Raw genomic sequence first — 17,488 nt, 5'->3', positions numbered from 1 at the left:
ACCCGCCTCAGCCTCCCAAAGTGCTGGGATTACAGGCGTTGAGCCACCGATCCCGGCCTGTTTTTCAGTCTCTAATACACTGTTCCGCGTCCCTAGCATAGTAGCTGTTTTCTGTAAATTCGGAGCGAAGTTGACTGCAAACCCCGCCGGGTTCACCGGCCTGGGCGGCGTGGACTTCAAGCCCCAGGAGGCATTGCGGCCGGCACATCGGGAACTACGGCGTCTGAGAAGGGGGCCGGGCCCTCCGGTCCTTTCCCTCCCAGAAGCCCGCGGGCGGCTCGGAACGCTGTTTCTATCATGGCCGCGGGAGCCGGGACGGCGGGCCCCGCTTCCGGCCCGGGCGTCGTGCGTGACCCAGCGGCGTCACAGCCGAGGAAGCGGCCCGGCCGGGAGGGCGGGGAGGGCGCGCGGCGATCGGACACGATGGCGGGAGGAGGCGGGAGTAGCGACGGCAGCGGGCGGGCAGCTGGCAGGCGGGCGTCCCGCAGTAGCGGGCGGGCCCGGCGGGGGCGCCACGAGCCGGGGCTGGGGGGCCCGGCGGAGCGCGGCGCGGGGGAGGCACGGCTGGAAGAGGCAGTCAATCGCTGGGTGCTCAAGTTCTACTTCCACGAGGCGCTGCGGGCCTTTCGGGGTAGCCGGTACGGGGACTTCAGACAGATCCGGGACATCATGCAGGGTGAGGGCCGGGCCGGGGGAAGGGGGTTGGAGCGCTGGGGAAGGGGGTCCGGGGGACCGGGAGTCGGGACTGGGGGTCGCCCAGCCAACGATGTCTTCTCTCCCAGCTTTGCTTGTCAGGCCCTTGGGGAAGGAGCATACCGTGTCCCGATTGCTGCGGGTTATGCAGTGTCTGTCGCGCATTGAAGAAGGGGAAAATTTAGGTATGGCTATTTTTGTGTTCTTCTCTGGGCTTACTTGCGTAGGGTTTTGTTTTAAAACTTATATCTAGAACTGAAGGATTCCAGGTTAAAGTGCGATAGTTTCCATCAGAGTGGTCTTTTTCATTCTACGGTGGGTCTGTTTTCTGGCTCGACTGGCTCTAGTTTTCTCCGGTTAAGGTTGTCTTGGCTGCTTTTCTGTGTTTTTTAAAAATCTTCTCCCACCTGTTAATTGCTCACCCCAACTTTGCTCCTATCTGAAGTGAGTTATGTTCATATGGACATCTTTTTTCCCCCATGGTAGAGAGTTTTTCAGAGTGGAAGTACTCTGACATTTTTCCCCTCTGAATTTAACTTGAAAGCTATTTAGCTGTTGTCAGTTTCTTGCCACTCGTATCTGAGGAGGATGGGTATATTCTGAATTTGAGAGGCAAATGCATGTATTTAAAAATAATTTTTTTGCCTGTCTTGACAGGTGTTAAAAAATGGTCACGTTAAATTCATTGATTTGAATTTGGACCCTTATCGTGTATGTCAACCTGTAGCAAATATGTCAAAAAATTAAATGCAAATCTTACCATATTTGCATGCTCCATTTCCATAAATATATATATATAACTTTTGGACATAACTTTTTTACCCTTAGAAAAGAGCTTAAAATGAAAACTGTGCTTTGTCCTAGACTGTTCCTTTGATATGGAGGCTGAGCTCACACCACTGGAATCAGCTATCAATGTGCTGGAGATGATTAAAACGGAATTTACACTGACAGAAGCAGTGGTCGAATCCAGTAGAAAACTGGTCAAGGAAGCTGTAAGGCTCTATTTTTATATCTTTTTTCTTTGACCAAAAATCAAGGGTCTTTGAGGATACAGCACTTACTCTTTACTGTGTGGGGCAGAGGAAAACAGCAATGGGGAGAGATTGAGCAAGCAAGAAAGCGCACACACAGACGTTATCTCTTCAGGTGTCTCCTTTCCCACCCAGGCTTGGGAAGTAACGGCAGTTGCTCAGTTTTTGTGATTTGGGTGGTCTTCCTTGTGGCTTTGGCATTGAAGCTCTGACATTTTGGAGGTTACTGCACCATTCGGGAGCACTCTACAAGGGCCTTAAGTAACTCTGGCCTAGGGTTTGGTCACCCTTGTTTATAATAAACCAAGGAGATAAACTGGGGCTTTGGAAAATGTGGTACTGACTTTGAGTTCTTTCTGTCTGCAGAAAGAGGGGCATAGAGAATATCCCTTTTGAACAGATAGATTAGAATCAGAGGTGCTGGGATAATGAGCCAGCTAGCAAAATAGTAATGGTAGAAGAATGATAGAAATCCGGCACAGGCAGTGTTCTTGAATTGAAGAAGAAAGCTAATGGAGTGTCTAGGAATTTGGGATTGTCACTGTGTTGTGGCTCAGGTAGCTTCAAACAGTAGAAATTATTTTAATTTAAAACATAGAAGTGGCTGTGGGAACCAGTTAGAAAAAGATTTTTCTTCCCCCAAAACCAAGGCTGGGGGGTGTGGAAGCAGATGCAGAGGTGAAGATGGAAAACATCAGCTAAGCATTGCCCTGGTGGTAGAAAATAGGGAAATGGTTAAGAAAAGAGCACCCCTAAAAGGATGGGATCCCAAAGATGGGGGTGGGGTAGAAAGAAAAACCTTGCTTCGCAAGGAAAACCTGTCTCTCGGCTGTGTACATTGTACTTGGGTACCCTATTAAAAAACAACTAGTGTGCATGAGGTGCACATATTTTATTTATTTAATTAAGGACCTTGGGCAGATACTACTTTTGGTCTTGTAAAAAAATGCTTAAATATTAGTCATTTCCAAGGAAGAATAATTTCAAGAGTACATTTTTAGTATAGGAAAATCAGGTTTAGGTTGAGGGGAGGCATATGCCAGAAAAGACATTATCAAGGGAGGAGAAATTCATGCCTACTTTCAGAACTGTTAAGGATCTTTTGAATGGGTACCAGTTTAGAATAATTCATTTAACTTCTATTAAGTACACATTGAGTATCCCTTATCCAAAATACTTGGGAACAGAAGCATTTTGGATTTCAGATTTTGGAATATTTGCATTAAATTTAGTTTGAGCATCCCAAATCCAAAAATCTGAAATCCCAAATGCCCTCAAATCTGAAACTTTTTGAGTGCCAACATGGCACTCAAAGGAAATGCTCATTGGAGCATTTCAGATTTTGGATTTTCAGATTTAGGATGCTCAACCTGTAGCAACTCCTTTAGAACACAAGGCTATAGATTTGCCATCTGGCCCCTCTTCTGGAAGAGTCTTTGTGGGCTTTCATCTTTCAGCTGCGTATTTATTATTATTATTTAGGCTCGTAGAGCTCCTTATTTGGGTGGTTCATTAGGAAAAATCTATTAGAAAAATCTAAGCTCTCAAAGTAGCCATTTTCTTACGTTGACTCTGTTCTGCTTTTCCAGTCTCCACCAGGTACTAGATCTTATGCTTATTGTTACTGCAGTGTAACAAGTTACTCCAAGAATAAGCAGCTCAAAACAGTTAATATTATCTTTCAATTTCCGAGGATCAGGAGTCTATTAGTGATTCTGGCTCAGGGTTTCTCATGAGGTTACAGTCAAGCTGTCAGCTAGGTTTGCAGTCATTTCAAGACTCAACTGCTTCCCTACTCACATAGTTGTTAACAAGACTCACTTTCCTACTGGCTGTTGGCTGGACACTTCAGCTCCTGGCCTCTTCACAGATAAGGCTGCTTGCAACATGGCAGCTTTGTTTTCCTACAGCAAATCATGCAAGAGAGCAAGAACCCAAGGCAGAAGTCTCATTCTTGTATAGTCTAATCTTGGAAGTGACACATTATCACTTCCGCCATATGCTCTTGGCCATACAGACTAGACTCACTCTGGTAGAGTGTGAATGGGACTCCGCAAGAGGTGAGGTGCATTGGGGGCTGCCTTTGAGGTTGGCAACCACAATTACCTTGATCTCCTAGTTGTTAAATGATATTATTTCATCCATCTCTTCAATTTACTTTGTAAAAGTTTCTCATTTACAGTCACGGAATCTGTTAATGATCGGGAAAATTCTACAGACGCCTAGGTTCAGTGAGCCTTGTTCATGCATTTAAGCTTTGTAAAGTGCCAAAACAATTTATTTAAAAGTATATTGAATCTTTCGGAAAGTTTATCAAGTAAGTTATTTGTTAAGTTAGAACCCTCAGTGCATGGTCTAGGGATCTCTGGAGGTCCCCAGGACCCTTTCAGAGAAGCCATGAGGTCAAAACTGTTTTCATAAGCAAAACCAAAACATTATTTGACTTTTTCAATGCATTGGCATTTGCATTGATGGTACAAAAGCAAGGATGAGTAAAATGGGTGATTCCTTAGCGTGATCAAGATGGTAGTAATTGTACTAGTAGTCATTGTATTCTTCACTGCCACAATTTTTTTTAAAACTACCAATTTTAATTAAGAATGTTAGTCACAGTTGTTTAAAAGCCCAGAACTCCCATTAAAAAAAAATTTAAAAAAGAATGTCTTTGGTAAAGCAGCAAAAACTGGATGAATTTTATTAACTCTAGAGCCTTGAGTAAACATCTTTTCAGGATTTTGTGTGTTGAAATAGAAAGTATGGGCCAGGTGCAGTAGTTCATACCTGTAATCCTAGCACTTTGGGAGGCTGACGTGAGTGGATCGCTTGAGCCTAGGAGTTCCAGACCAGCCTGGGTAACATAGTGAAACCCTGTCTCTACAAAAATACAAAAAATTAGCTGGGTGTGGTGGTGTGCACCTGTGGTGTCAGCTACTTGGGAGGCTGAGGCAGAAGGATCACCTGAGCCTGGGAGGTGGAGGTTGCAGTAAGCTGATATCATACCTCTGTACTCGAGCCTGGACGACAGAGTGAAGACCCTGTCAAAAAAGAAAAAAAAAAGAGGAAGTATGACTGAAATGTTTCTGCTGCATACCAAAACATGATGGTTACCAGGAAAAGCACTTGTGTTATTATTAGAGTTGCATGCTGAACTAGCTGCTTTTTTATGGAATACTATTTTACCTGAAAGAACAACTGACAAATTACAGTTGTTCACACTTGGGTATTTGGCAGTCATTTTCTTGAGAATGAGTAAAGCAAACCTGTCACATAAAACAAGTGACAGTATTTGTTGCCAGTGATAAAGTTTAAGCTTTCTAGTGAAAAACAGAATTTTGGAAAACTTGTATTCATGTGCTTGATGGCTTCCCAATACTTAGTCTTTTCTGAAGATTGGTAATATTAACAACTGACATTTAAAAAATATTTTTTAGGCTGGGCGCGGTGGCTCACGCCTGTAATCCCAGCACTTTGGGAGGCCAAGGCAGGTAGATCACCTGAGGTCAGGAGTTTGAGACCAGCCTGGCCAACATAGTGAAACCTCGTCTCTACTAAAAATACAAAAAAAATTAGCCAGGCGTGGTGGTGGGCACCTGTAATCCCAGCTACTCGGGAGACTGAGGCAGGAGAATTGCTTGAACCCGGGAGGAGGAGGTTGCCGTGAGCCGAGATCACACCACTGCACTCCAGCCTGGGAAACAGTGAGACTCCATCTCAGAAAAAAAAAAAAAAAAAAAAAAAATTAATGAATGTGCCAACATTTGAAGATCTTCATAACTCAGTGAACCAGTATTTTCCAGATGACCAATGCATGATGTTATGAAGTCATCCATGGATGAAAGATCTATTTAAACTACAAGATAGACTGATGGATTTTTTTTTTTTTTTTTTTTTTTAGACGTAGTCTCTCTCTGTCGCCCAGGCTGGAGTATAGTGGCGTGATCTCGGCTCACTGCAAGCTCCACCTCCTGGGTTCAAGCAGTTCTACGCCTCAGCTTCCCAAGTAGCTGTTATTACAGGCGCCCACCACCACCCCTGGCTAATTTTTGTATTATTATTGAAATGGGTTTCACCATCTTGGCCAGGCTGGTCTTGCACTCCTGACCTCATGATCTACCTGCCTTGGCCTCCCAAAGTGCTGGGATTACAGGAGTGAGCCACTGCGCCCAGCTGACTGATGGATTTTAATGTGACAGATTAAGAAAAGTTTACTTACTGCAGTTTCATGTAGAATCAAACAAGAATAGCCACAGTTTTCTGAAAAAGCTATTAAAATACTCCTCCATTTTCAGCTTCGTATGTGTATAAAGCCAGATTTTTAAAAATGCCTTAACCAAGGGTAGGGCATGGTGGCTCACACCTGTAATCTCAGCACTTTGGGAGGCTGACGGGTGGATCACTTGAGGTCAGAAGTTTGAGACTAGGCTGGCCAATATGGTGAAACCCTGTCTCTACCAAAAATACAAAAATTAGCCGGGTGTGTGGCACGAGCCTGTAATCCCAGCTACTTGGGAGGCTGAGGCATGAGAATCGCTTGAACCCAAGAGGCGAGGAGGCTGTAGTGAGCTGAGATCACATCACTGCACTCCAGCCTGGGTGACAGAGCAAAACTCTGTCTCAAAAAAAACCCCACTCTACCAAAATAACACATCACAGCAGATTAAATACAGAAGCAGTTATGAGAATCCAGCTATCTTCTATATTAAACCAGATATTAAAGAGATTTTCAAAATGAAAAACAAATGTCACCCTTCTCATTAAACTTTTATCTTAGTAAATGCCGTAATTTTTCATAAAGATGTTATTTATGTTACCTTGTAATGAGTTTATTGTTATTTTCTAATGAATTAATAAATATTTAAAATTTTCTGATTTATGTTTCTAATACAGTGAATATCAACAAATATAACCTACATAAACAGAAAGCTCTTTGAGGGTCTGCATTAACGTTTTAAGAAGAATATAAAAGAATCCTGAGACCAAAAATTTGAGACCTGCTTCTGCAAGCTGTTAATTATATCAAGACTATATTTGTTTTCTCCTCATAACTAAAGGAGAGATTGATCTGTTAGGTTTCTTTAGAGAACAAGGGGTAGCAACACGTATAGCATGTCCTTGAAGCATTTATATGTTGCTTTTTACTATGCGGCATTGTCCCCTGCAGCTTTGGCAACAGCAGCTTGATGTTCTTTGAGGGCCTTACCCCATTTGGGGTGCTTGTATATCAGATACACTCTGTTAGAACTTTACATTTGAAACAAAAATATTTGTTGAGGCTTTTTAAACATTGCTACTTCCCAGAACAGCCTTGCTTCTTTTTGCATCTGCTTCTTTATTCTTCAGTTCTGTGAGTTTGGTCTTCTTTTCTTCCTTTGTTAATAAATGTGCTTTCTGGCATTTCTTCCCAACATAAACCTACCTTACCTATTTTGAAAATCTGTGCTTGGAATTTCCCTTTTATTTAACTTATTCAGAGACCATTGATACTGCTTATACCCTAGAAACCTTAACAAATACGTAAGAGAAGAAACTATACTTACTTCTGGGAACTGCCAAGTGAAAAAGCAGTGATTCATCTTTTTAATTTTTTCCCCCCCACAGGAAATTAATACATAGTTTTAAAAGATAAGCTCATAGCACAACCTTTGAAGCAGACTTCTTCATTTCAATTTGAAAGCATTCATATTTCCTTTCTTGCTTCACACATTAAATATAGAAGGATATGTGTTCCAATTCTGGAGAACATAGAGTAAACATACTCTCTTCTGTCTCTCCCTCTTAATGTAATTATAAGTCTTGGACAGAATGCATGGAGTAGCTATCTGAGGATTCTATCTGGAAATAGGCATATAGGGAAGGAGACCAGAATTTGAAGTTCCACCAAACCATTGATGAATAGTTTACCATTTTTTCCTTCTCTGGTGTCACCCAGCCCAGACTCAAAGGCAGCCTGAAACCTGGAAGTGCACTCCAGGTGTGAACAGAAAGAGCACCAAGAGAAGCTTTCTCTTTCTGGTCTGAGGAGCAAGGAAGGATCTCTCAAGGGTCAGAGATGGTGAAAGAAATCCCAGTTTTTTCTCTTTTTTCGCTTCTTTCTTGCCCTGGCCCCCAGGCAATACTATCCTGGTGGCAGCAGCTGCCTAGCAGTGACAGTGGCAACGGGGCAGACATCTAAAACTGAAGGAGGAAAACTCTTTTTCTCACCAAAGGAGCTGTGATCCCCAGAACATGGAACAAATCCCATAGCCTTCCACTGTCTGTCCTGCTGCTTGGCCCTGGGTGCAGATGCAGTTAGTGTGTGACAGAGTGGGGAAACCAAAGTCCAGGAATGCAAGGCTGCTTCAGTATTTGAAAATCAATCAGTGTAGTCCACCATATTAAGAGAAAAACCATATGATCATATAAATTGATGCTGAAATTCACAGAATTCAACATTAGTTCATGATAAAAACACTCAGCAAACTAGGAATGAAGGGAACTTCCTCAACCTGATAAAAGGTGTCTACAAAAAGCCCACAGCTAACATTCTTAATGGTAAAAATTGGAATGCTCACCACTTGTATTCAACATCATACCGGAAGACCTAACCAGTGCAATAAGGCAAGGGGGAAAAAGCATACAGAATGGAGAGGAAATAATAAAATTACTTCTTTTTGCAGATGGCAGGACTATGTAGAAATCTCATGAAGTATACAAAAAAAAAATCCTGTAAGTTTAGCAAGATCAACACAAAAATCAGTCATACATCACATGAAAACAGCATTTTAAAGTAAAAAAAGAAAAGTCATATTTCCATACACTAGCAGTGAACAATTCAAAATGAAATTACCAAAACAATGCCATTTACAATGGCTTCAAAACAGAAAGAAATACGTGTAAGTCTAGCAAAATGTGAAGGAACTGTATATGGAAAATTGTAAAATGCTGATGAAAGAGATTAAGGCCAGGCAGCACTTTGGGAGGCTGAGGCAGGCGGATCATGAGGTCAAGAGATCGAGACCATCCTGGCCAACACGGTGAAACCCCATCTCTACTAAAAATACAAAAATTAGCTGGGCATGGTGGCATGCGCCTGTAGTCCCAGCTACTTGGGAGGTTGAGGCAGGAGAATCTCTTGAACCGGCGAGGTGGAGGTTGCAGTGAGCTGAGATTGCAGCAGTGCACTCCAGTCTGGTGACAGAGCAAGACTCCATCTCAAAAAAGAAAAAAAATTAAGACTGAATGTTCATGTTCATGGATTGGAAGACATAAATTAAGTTGCCACTTACCTCCCGTTGATCTATAGAGTTAATACAATTCCAGTCACAATCTCAACAGGATTTTTTCTTTTTTTTTTTTTTTTGAGATGGAGTCTTGCTCTGTTGCCCAGGCTGGAGTGCAGTGGCACAATCTCAGCTCACTGCAACCTCCATCTCCTAGGTTTAAGTGATTCTCATGCCTCAGCCTCCTGAGGAGCTGAAATTACAGGTGTGTGCCACCGCACCTGGCTAATTTTTGTGTGTTTTTAGTAGAGATAGGGTTTCACCATGTTGGCCAGACTGGTCTCAAACTCCCAACCTCAGGCAATCCGCCTGCCTCGGCCTCCCAAAGTGCTGGGATTACAGGCGTGAGCCATCGCACCCGGCCTAGCGGGATTTTCTTTCTTTTCTTTGTCTTTTTCTCAGTTTTTTTTTGTTGTTTTTTTTTTAATGAGACAAGGTCTCGCTCTGTCACCCGGGCTGGAATGCAGTGGCATAATCATGGCTCACTGCAGCCTTGACCTCCTGGGCTCAGGTGCTCTTCCCACTTTACCCTCTTGAATAGCTGGAACCACAAGCATGTGCCACCTTGCCTGGCTAATTTTTTTTTTTTTTTTTTGGTAAAGATGGGGTCTCCCTATGTTCCCATATTGCACAGTCTGGTCTTGAACTCCTGGGCTCAAGTGACGCTCCCACCTCAACCTTCCAAAGTGCTGGGATTGCAGATTTGAGCCACCCTATCTGGCCTCAGCAGGATTTTCTATAGATACAGACTGGCTAATTCTAAAACATATGGAAAAGCAAAGGAATTTAAATAACCAAGAAGTGTTATATTGAAAGAAAAATTCGGATTCATACTACCCAATTTTAAGAATTATGAGAAAGTTACAGTAATTACGACTATAGAGATTAGTAGAACAGAAGAGAGCATCTAAAAACAGACCCACACAAATATGACTAATTGATTTTTGACAAAGATGTGAAGGCTATTCAATGGGAAAAGGATGGTCTTTTCAACAAATGGTATTGAAACAATTGAATGTCCATATGCAGAAATGAACTTTGACCATAAGCTCACATCTTGTACAAAAATTAACTCAAAATTATAAATGTAAAATGTGAAACCATGAAACTTAGAGGAAACATGAAGGAATCTTTATGTCCTGGAGTTAGGCAAAAAAATCTTAGATAAGAATTTAAAAACATCCATAAGAAGAAAAATTGATGAATAGGACTTAATCAAAATTTTAAACTTTTGCTCTGAGAAAAACACTGTTAAGAGAATGGAAAAGCAATCGACAGGTTGGGAGAAAATATTTACAAATCACACCTGACAAAGAACTGGTATCTAGAGTATATAAAGAGCTCTCAAAAGAAACAAGTCTATACAACCCTAGTTTTAAATGGGCAAAAAGCTCACCCAAAATAATGTAGATGATAAAAAAAAATTACATGAAAAGATGTTCAACATCATTTACTCATTAAGGAAATACAAATTAAAACCACAGTAGATTCAAATACCAATTAGAATAGACCAAACTTTAAAAAATACTGATAGTGGGGCATGGTGTCACATGCCTATAATCCTGCTACTTGGGCACCTGAAGTAGGAGGATTGCTTGAGGCCAAGAGTTTGAGTTCAGCCTGGGTGATACAGACCCTATCTCAAGAAAAATTAATTTAAAAAAACCCCTAACTATAAAAAGTGTTAGTTACATATTTCAAAACATCACGTTGTACATAAGTATGTGCAATTTTCATTTGTTTTTTAAATAGAGATGGGATCTCACTGTTGCCCACGCTGGACTTGAACTCCTGGGATCAAGTGATCCTCCTACCTTGGCCTTCTGAAGTGCTGAGATTACAGGCGTGAGCCACCACACCTAGCCTATTTTTTAAAAAGCACTAGTGAGGATGTGGAGCAACTGGAACTCTCATATATTGCTGATGGGAATGTGGGATGATACAGCTACTCCAGAAAGTAGTTTGGCCATTTCTTATAAACACATTTTCCATGAGACCATGCAATCCTATTCTTGGGTATTTACCTTAGAGAAATGAGAAGTTTTACTTTAGAGTAAATGAGACTGTTTTAGCATCTCTATTTATAATAACCATAAATTGCAGACATCTCAAATGTCCTTCAGTGGATGAATGTATAAACTATAGTACATGCATGGAATGGAATACTGCCCAACAACAAGAAAAAGTGAACTATTGATAGTGTACCAACATGGATGGACCTTAAAGGCCTTATACAGAGTGAAAGGAGCCAAGCTCAAGGCTACATCCTTAAAAAAAAAAGTGCTACACACTTATGGCTTTTTTGTTCTTGTTTTTTGAGACGGAGTCTCACTGTGTTGCCCAGGCTGGAGTGCAGTGGCGCAATCTCGGCTCACTGCCACCTCTGCCTGTCAGGTTCAAGCAATTCTCCTGCCTTAGCCTCCCAAGCACCTGAGACTACAGGTGCGCACCACCATGCCCGTCTAATTTTTGTATTTTAAGTAGAGACAGGGTTTCACATGCTGACCAGGCTGGTCTTGAACTCCTGACCTCATGATCTGCCCACCTCAGCCTCCCAAAGTGCTGGGATTACAGGCGCGAGCCACTGCGCCTGGCCCTTTTTTTTTTTTTTTTTTTTTTTTTTTTAAAGAGAGAGAAGGTCTCGCTTTACTGCCCAGGCTGGAGTGCAGTGGCATGATCATAGCTCACTGCTGCCCTCAAATTCCTAGGCTCAGGTGATCCTCCTACCTCTGCCTCCCGAGTAGCTAGGACCACAGGCACACGCCACCATGCCTGGCTACTTTTTTGTAGAGATGGGTTTTCACTGTGTTGCCCAGGCTGGTTTCAAATTCCTGGCCTCAAGTGATCCTCCTGTCTCAGTTTCCCAAAGCACTGGGATTACAGTTATGAGCCACCGGGATCAGTGGTTGCCAGGGTTAGGTGTGACTACACAGGACAGCCAAGGCAAGGTTTTGGATCCTCATTGTAGTGGATGATATAGGAGTCTACATGTGTTAAAATTCCAAACCAGATGTCCTAAACAAGTTAATTTTGTTGTATGCAAGTTAAATAGAATTTTAAAACATAGTAAGACCTGTATGATTAAAAAAGTAAAAACTTTGTATTCAAGAAAGTAAGTATAGTATATGTTTTTCTGCTGAAAGTGATGTATAAATGGATATGGTCATCTGAGTAAAATGAAGACTTACTTTGTACCTTCCCTGCGCAGCAAGAACTGTGCCTGCATATTCAAGGGCATTTGACATCAGTTGCCTTCTGCCCTGTATGGCTGTGCTTAGCACGTTGAGGATAGAAGCAACAGATTAGTACTTAATGAATTTCCTTGCTATTCTTCCCCTTAGTCTGTGTCTCTGTACATTCTTCCCTGTGAAGATCAAAAATATCTATGAACCAATTTTCCTTTTATTGTTTGTTTTGAGACGGGGTATCGCTCTTTTGCCCAAGCTGGAGTGCAGTGGTACAGTCACTGCTCACTGCAGCCCCGATCTCCCAGACCCAAGTGATCCTCCTACCTCAACCTCCCGAGTAGCTGGGACCACAGGCACACACCAACATGCCTGGGTAGGTGGGTTTTTTTGGGGGAGAGACAGGGTCTCCCTATGTTCCCCAGGCTGGTCTCAAACTCCTGAGCTCAAGCGATCCTCCCACCTTGGCCTCTCAAAGTGTGGGAATACAGTTGTACAGTTGTAAGCTACCACACCCAGTCGGCTTGCCTTTTTTTGTATGGTGGTCTTTTTAAAGAATCTGTGTCTCTCAGACAGGATTTGAGATAGCTACTTTATTCTATCATATAACTTCAAATACTCCCAATTTTTTGTTGGCTTTTCTAATTTTTAAAGATGTTCATATATATTATAACTTCCTTGTAAATGTTCAGTCACTGTTATTTTTCCTCAAGAGAACCTCATTCTCTTGAGGTTTCTTTATGGAAGGACTCTACTTTCTCTCTGTGGCTGGTGAGACCTTATCTTACCTGGAACTTTGCCCTTTTTATTTGCTGCTTGTGAATGACCTGGGTTTGTTGGCTTCAGTAGTTCCCTAGGTGCTTTAATTGAAGTTGCCAGCTGGGGTTTATGGTAGTAAGGGGTTGTCCCTTCATTCTCCTACAGAACTGGCCTTAGGCCTTTCCAGAATGGAACTAGCAGAACTCTGTGGTCAGCACATCCCTTTCTTTCCCCCTACAGTATGTCCTCCCTCCCTCATCCCCCTCTTGCTTTAAAGCTTTTGCATCCAAAAAGAACAGAATCAATTGTTCTGGGGACCTGAAATTACAGGACGTAGAATGACTCCTGTCCATTCTGTCTTTCCTCAGGAGGCCCTATTGAAATTGGTTAAATGGTCTGTAATCCAGGGGATCAGATTTTGCTCTATCAGCCATGTAACAAAAGCCATTGTATTGTTGAAAAGTGACTACCTTACAAGCAGAAAGAGACAGCTTCCAGTGGTTCATAACACTTGAACAATAATTGTTTGTTTGTTTTTTTTGAGATGGAGTTTTGGCTCTTGTTGCCCAGGCTGGAGTGCAGTGGCGCGATCTCGGCTTACTGCAACCTCTGCGTCCCAGGTTCAAGCAATTCTCCTGCCTCAGCCTCCCGAGTAGCTGGGATTACAGGCATGCACCACCATGCCTGGCTAATTTTGTATTTTTAGTAGAGATGGGGTTTCTCCATGTTGGTCAGGCTGGTCTCGAACTCCCGACGTCAGGTGATCCACCCGCCTTGGCCTCCCAAAGTGCTGGGATTACAGGCGTGAGCCACCGCGCCTGGCTTTATAATTGTTAGTTTTTAAGTACAGAAATTTGATATGATGTGAGAGAGAGTTATTTTGATGTTTGATATTCTGATTACACCTGTCATTACAAAAGTAAAAAAAGATTTTTCCCCTCCTTTTTAGGCTGTCATTATTTGTATCAAAAACAAAGAATTTGAAAAGGCTTCAAAAATTTTGAAAAAACATATGTCCAAGGACCCCACAACTCAGGTAAATTTGATACATTTTTGCTCCTGTGACTTAAATTCATCTCATTGCTTTTTGTGGGGAAATAGGGAAAGGGTTCTTGGTCAGGAATATTACTTAAATATTCTCCTTTCAACATGTAACACCTGCAGCAAGTTATCTTTTATATCCAAGATAACTCACTGTAAGATTGGCTTTTCAAAATTTAGTTTTTATTAGAGAAATTGACATAAATTATTCACTTGCCTTATTTCTGTCTAGTTTATAACAGAACATTGATTTAAATGATCAGCACCAGGTATGGAGCTGACAAATGTAACACTTCTAACTTTATTTACATTAAATGGTGATCCTGCAGATGTGAGGAAACTTCTTTGGTGAGGACATAGCACCTGTTTCCTGGTGTCAAAAGTTCTGTTGGTCCCCTGCTTTTATTTTTTCTTCTTCCTTTTTATTCATTTGTTTATTTATTTTTTTTGAGGCAGAGTCTCGCTTTGTTGCTCAAGCTGGGGTGCAGTGGTGCAGTCATAGTTCACTGCAGCCTCAACTTCCTGAGCTCAAGCAGTTCTTCCACCTCATCCTCCCCAGTAGCTGGGTTCACAGCTGCATGCCACCACACGTGGCTAATTTTTTAAATTTTTTGTAGAGACAGGGTCTCTTTATGTTGCCCAGGCTGGTCTGGAACTCCTGGGCTCAAGTGATCCTACCACCTCGGCCTCCCAAAGTGCTGGGATTACGTGAATCATCATGCCCAACCATTTCTTCTATATACTTTTTTTTTTTTTTTTTTTTTTTGAGATGGAGTCTTGCTCTGTTGCCCGGGCTGGAGTATAGTGGCCCAATCTTGGCTCACTGCAACTTCCACCTCCCAATTTCAAGCAGTTCTCTTGCCTCAGCCTCTGGAGTAGCTGGGGTTACAGGCATGTGCCACCATGTTGGGCTAATTTTTTTAATTTTTTAGTAGAGACGGGGTTTTAACATGTTGGCCAGGCTGGTCTCAAACTCCTGACCTCAAGTGATCCGCCCGCCTCGACCTCCCAAAGTGCTGGCATTACAGGTGTGAGCCACTGCACCTGGCCTCTATATAAATTCAAATTTTATTATTTGAAAAGGTAATACATGTGCATAATATAGAATTCAAAAGGTATAACCAAAGAGTTTGGTGAAAATACTCTCATCTGTGACCCTCAGCCATCTTCTTCCCTTCAGAGGCAACCAATTTCTTTTTTTTTTCTTTTATGCTTTCAAAGATCCTCTATGCATGTGCAAGCAAATTGTGTGTGTGTGTGTGTGTGTGTGTGTGTACAGACATCCACATAGATCCATTTTCTCCATTCTTCTCATACACATACATGATAGCATATCCTACACACTAATGTGAACACTTTTCTAAATTGCTTTTTTCACTTAATATTATATCTTGGAATCATTCTATGTTAGCATATAAGGAACTTCTTTATCTGTTTTTTATAGCTGCATAGTAACCCACTGTGGCTGAACCTGATTTATTGACCAATCCTTTGTGTTGGGCTTCCCTTCCTGTATGTGTGCCAGTGATTTGCATTGACGGCATTGCAGAAGTTCTCATAGTGTCTGTCTCACCTCATCATCATTGAATTTTTACTGGAGTTCTACTTTCTCATGTTGCAAATATCGGTCCATTGTGTAGAAGCTGAGAAATGATCTCCTGAATATTATTCGAGAAAAGAACTTGGCCCATCCTGTTATCCAGAACTTTTCATATGAGACCTTCCAGCAGAAGATGCTGCGCTTCCTGGAGAGCCACCTGGATGACGCCGAGCCCTACCTCCTCACGGTGCGCCTTGGCCCTTCTCGCATAACCATGGTGTGCCCTTGAGGGTGTGCGGGGAATCAGAATATCTGAAGTGAAAAGAGTTGATGTGTGAAAAAGACATTGAATTGTATGCACTAGCTTTCTTAATTAAATGCCTTAAAAATGCAAAAGCAGGCCAGGCGCAATGGCTCACGCCTGTAATCCCAGCACTTTGGGAGGCCCAGGGGGGTGGATCACCTGAGGTCAGGAGTTCGAGACCTGCCTGAACAACATGGCGAAACCCCATCTCTACTAAAAATATAAAAATTAGCTGGGCGTGGTGGCAGGCACCTGTAATCCTAGCTACTTTGGAGGCTGAGGCAGGAGAATCGCTTGAACCCAGGAGATGGAGATTGCAGTGAGCCAAGATTGCGCCATTGCACTCCAGCCTGGACAACAGAGCAAGACTCCGTCTCAAAAAATAAATAAATAAAAAACACAAAAGCAGAGATACTGGCAGAGGCAAATGGAACACACCTGGTCTCCCTCATCTGCCATTTTTATCTCCTTTACACATGGTTAATCTGCCATGGTTGAAGTAGAACATTCACTTGCAATCGATGGTGGTTCTCAAAGGCGATGACTTGTGAACTAAGTTTGGAGGAAGGGTGGTTTGGTAGATGTGGTACGATGGAGTTGCTAACAGGAAGAAGGCATGGTGTGGAGAAAGGTGTCACTGAAAGTATAAAGTTGAAAGAAGCCAAATGAAAACATTCTTTAATTGGATCAAAGAGATAAAAGAATGGAAGCAGTGAGGCTCAGGACAGCATAGGGAAGAACTAGACCCAGGCTGTCATAGATGGGAGACTGTGGTGAAGGAACACTGAGTGAGAGTGGTTTTGTTTTGTTTTTGAAACCAGGACTTTGGCCCAGTACAGTGGTTCACACCTGTAATCCCAGCACTTTGGGAGGCCAAGGCAGGCAGGTTGCTTGAGCTTAGGAGTTCAAGACCACCCTGGGCAACATGGTGGAACCCCGTCTCTACAGAAAATACAAAAATTAGCCAGATGTGGTGGCGCGCGCCTGTAGTCCCAGCTACTTGGGAGGCTGAAGTGGGAAGATCACTTGAGGCTGCCAGTGAGCTGTGGTCGTGCCACTGCACTTCAGCCTGGGCAAAAGAAACCAGGACTTTGAGAATGTGGAAAATATTCTGTCTCGTAACAGATCTGCCAGGCCCATATTAGGATAGTGTCCATGATCTTAGCAGTCGTTTGGCAAATCTCAGATTATTTATAAGCAGGTAGTTTGGGATATTCAGGCAGCAGGTGTCAAGATAGTTGAGCCTGGCCTAGGGTCCTTTCCTTTCCATTCCAGGTAACTGGAAACTATCCTGCTGCTGTCTGTGTGTGTGGACAGAACTTGGCTTTTAGGACACCACACATTACAGATAAGCATAACCAAAACTGAATGACATTGGACTGATTGGAAATGTCTAAAACTTAAGCCAGAGGGAGACAGATGAACAGATGGAGTTAGAGCAAGATTAGCCTACTCAGGGCTCTTTGTGTTATATAGATAAGGATTCTCAAACAGTTGTTAATAAGGCAAAACATTTGTAGAAACAGTTATAAAAATTCTATACACAAACTGGAAGATATTAGTATGAACATTTATTGCCGGGCATGGTGGCTCATGCCTGTAATCCCAGCACTATGGGAGGCCGATGCGGGCAGATCACTTGAGGTCAGGAGTTCGAGGCCAGCCTGGCCAAC

The 17,488-nt window shown here is 42.5% G+C and overlaps 1 protein-coding gene across 5 annotated transcripts in view; it reads left to right on the top strand.

Annotated features, from left to right (window-relative positions):
- Positions 1 to 260: 260 nt before the first annotated feature.
- Positions 261 to 17,488, top strand: part of TERF2 (telomeric repeat binding factor 2) — a 31,494-nt gene continuing 14,266 nt past the window's right edge. For 2 of the 5 annotated variants that reach the window (XM_054668458.2, XM_054668459.2), the window contains exons 1-5: positions 277 to 676; positions 783 to 878; positions 1,558 to 1,688; positions 13,880 to 13,966; positions 15,612 to 15,758. In XM_054668458.2, coding sequence (XP_054524433.1) covers positions 298 to 676; positions 783 to 878; positions 1,558 to 1,688; positions 13,880 to 13,966; positions 15,612 to 15,758 — 840 coding nt within the window. In that variant the 5' untranslated portion in view covers positions 277 to 297. Of the gene's footprint in view, positions 677 to 782; positions 879 to 1,557; positions 1,689 to 13,879; positions 13,967 to 15,611; positions 15,759 to 17,488 lie in introns of all 5 variants that reach the window. The other 3 variants (XM_016930077.3, XM_054668457.2, XM_016930081.4) reach the window with 3 other exon arrangements.

This window comes from Pan troglodytes, chromosome 18 (assembly GCF_028858775.2).
Source record: "Pan troglodytes isolate AG18354 chromosome 18, NHGRI_mPanTro3-v2.0_pri, whole genome shotgun sequence".
In the NCBI taxonomy this organism is placed as follows: Eukaryota; Metazoa; Chordata; class Mammalia; order Primates; family Hominidae; genus Pan; species Pan troglodytes.
The sequence above is the reverse complement of the archived record's forward strand: the minus strand, read 5'-3'. Positions and strand labels throughout refer to the sequence as shown.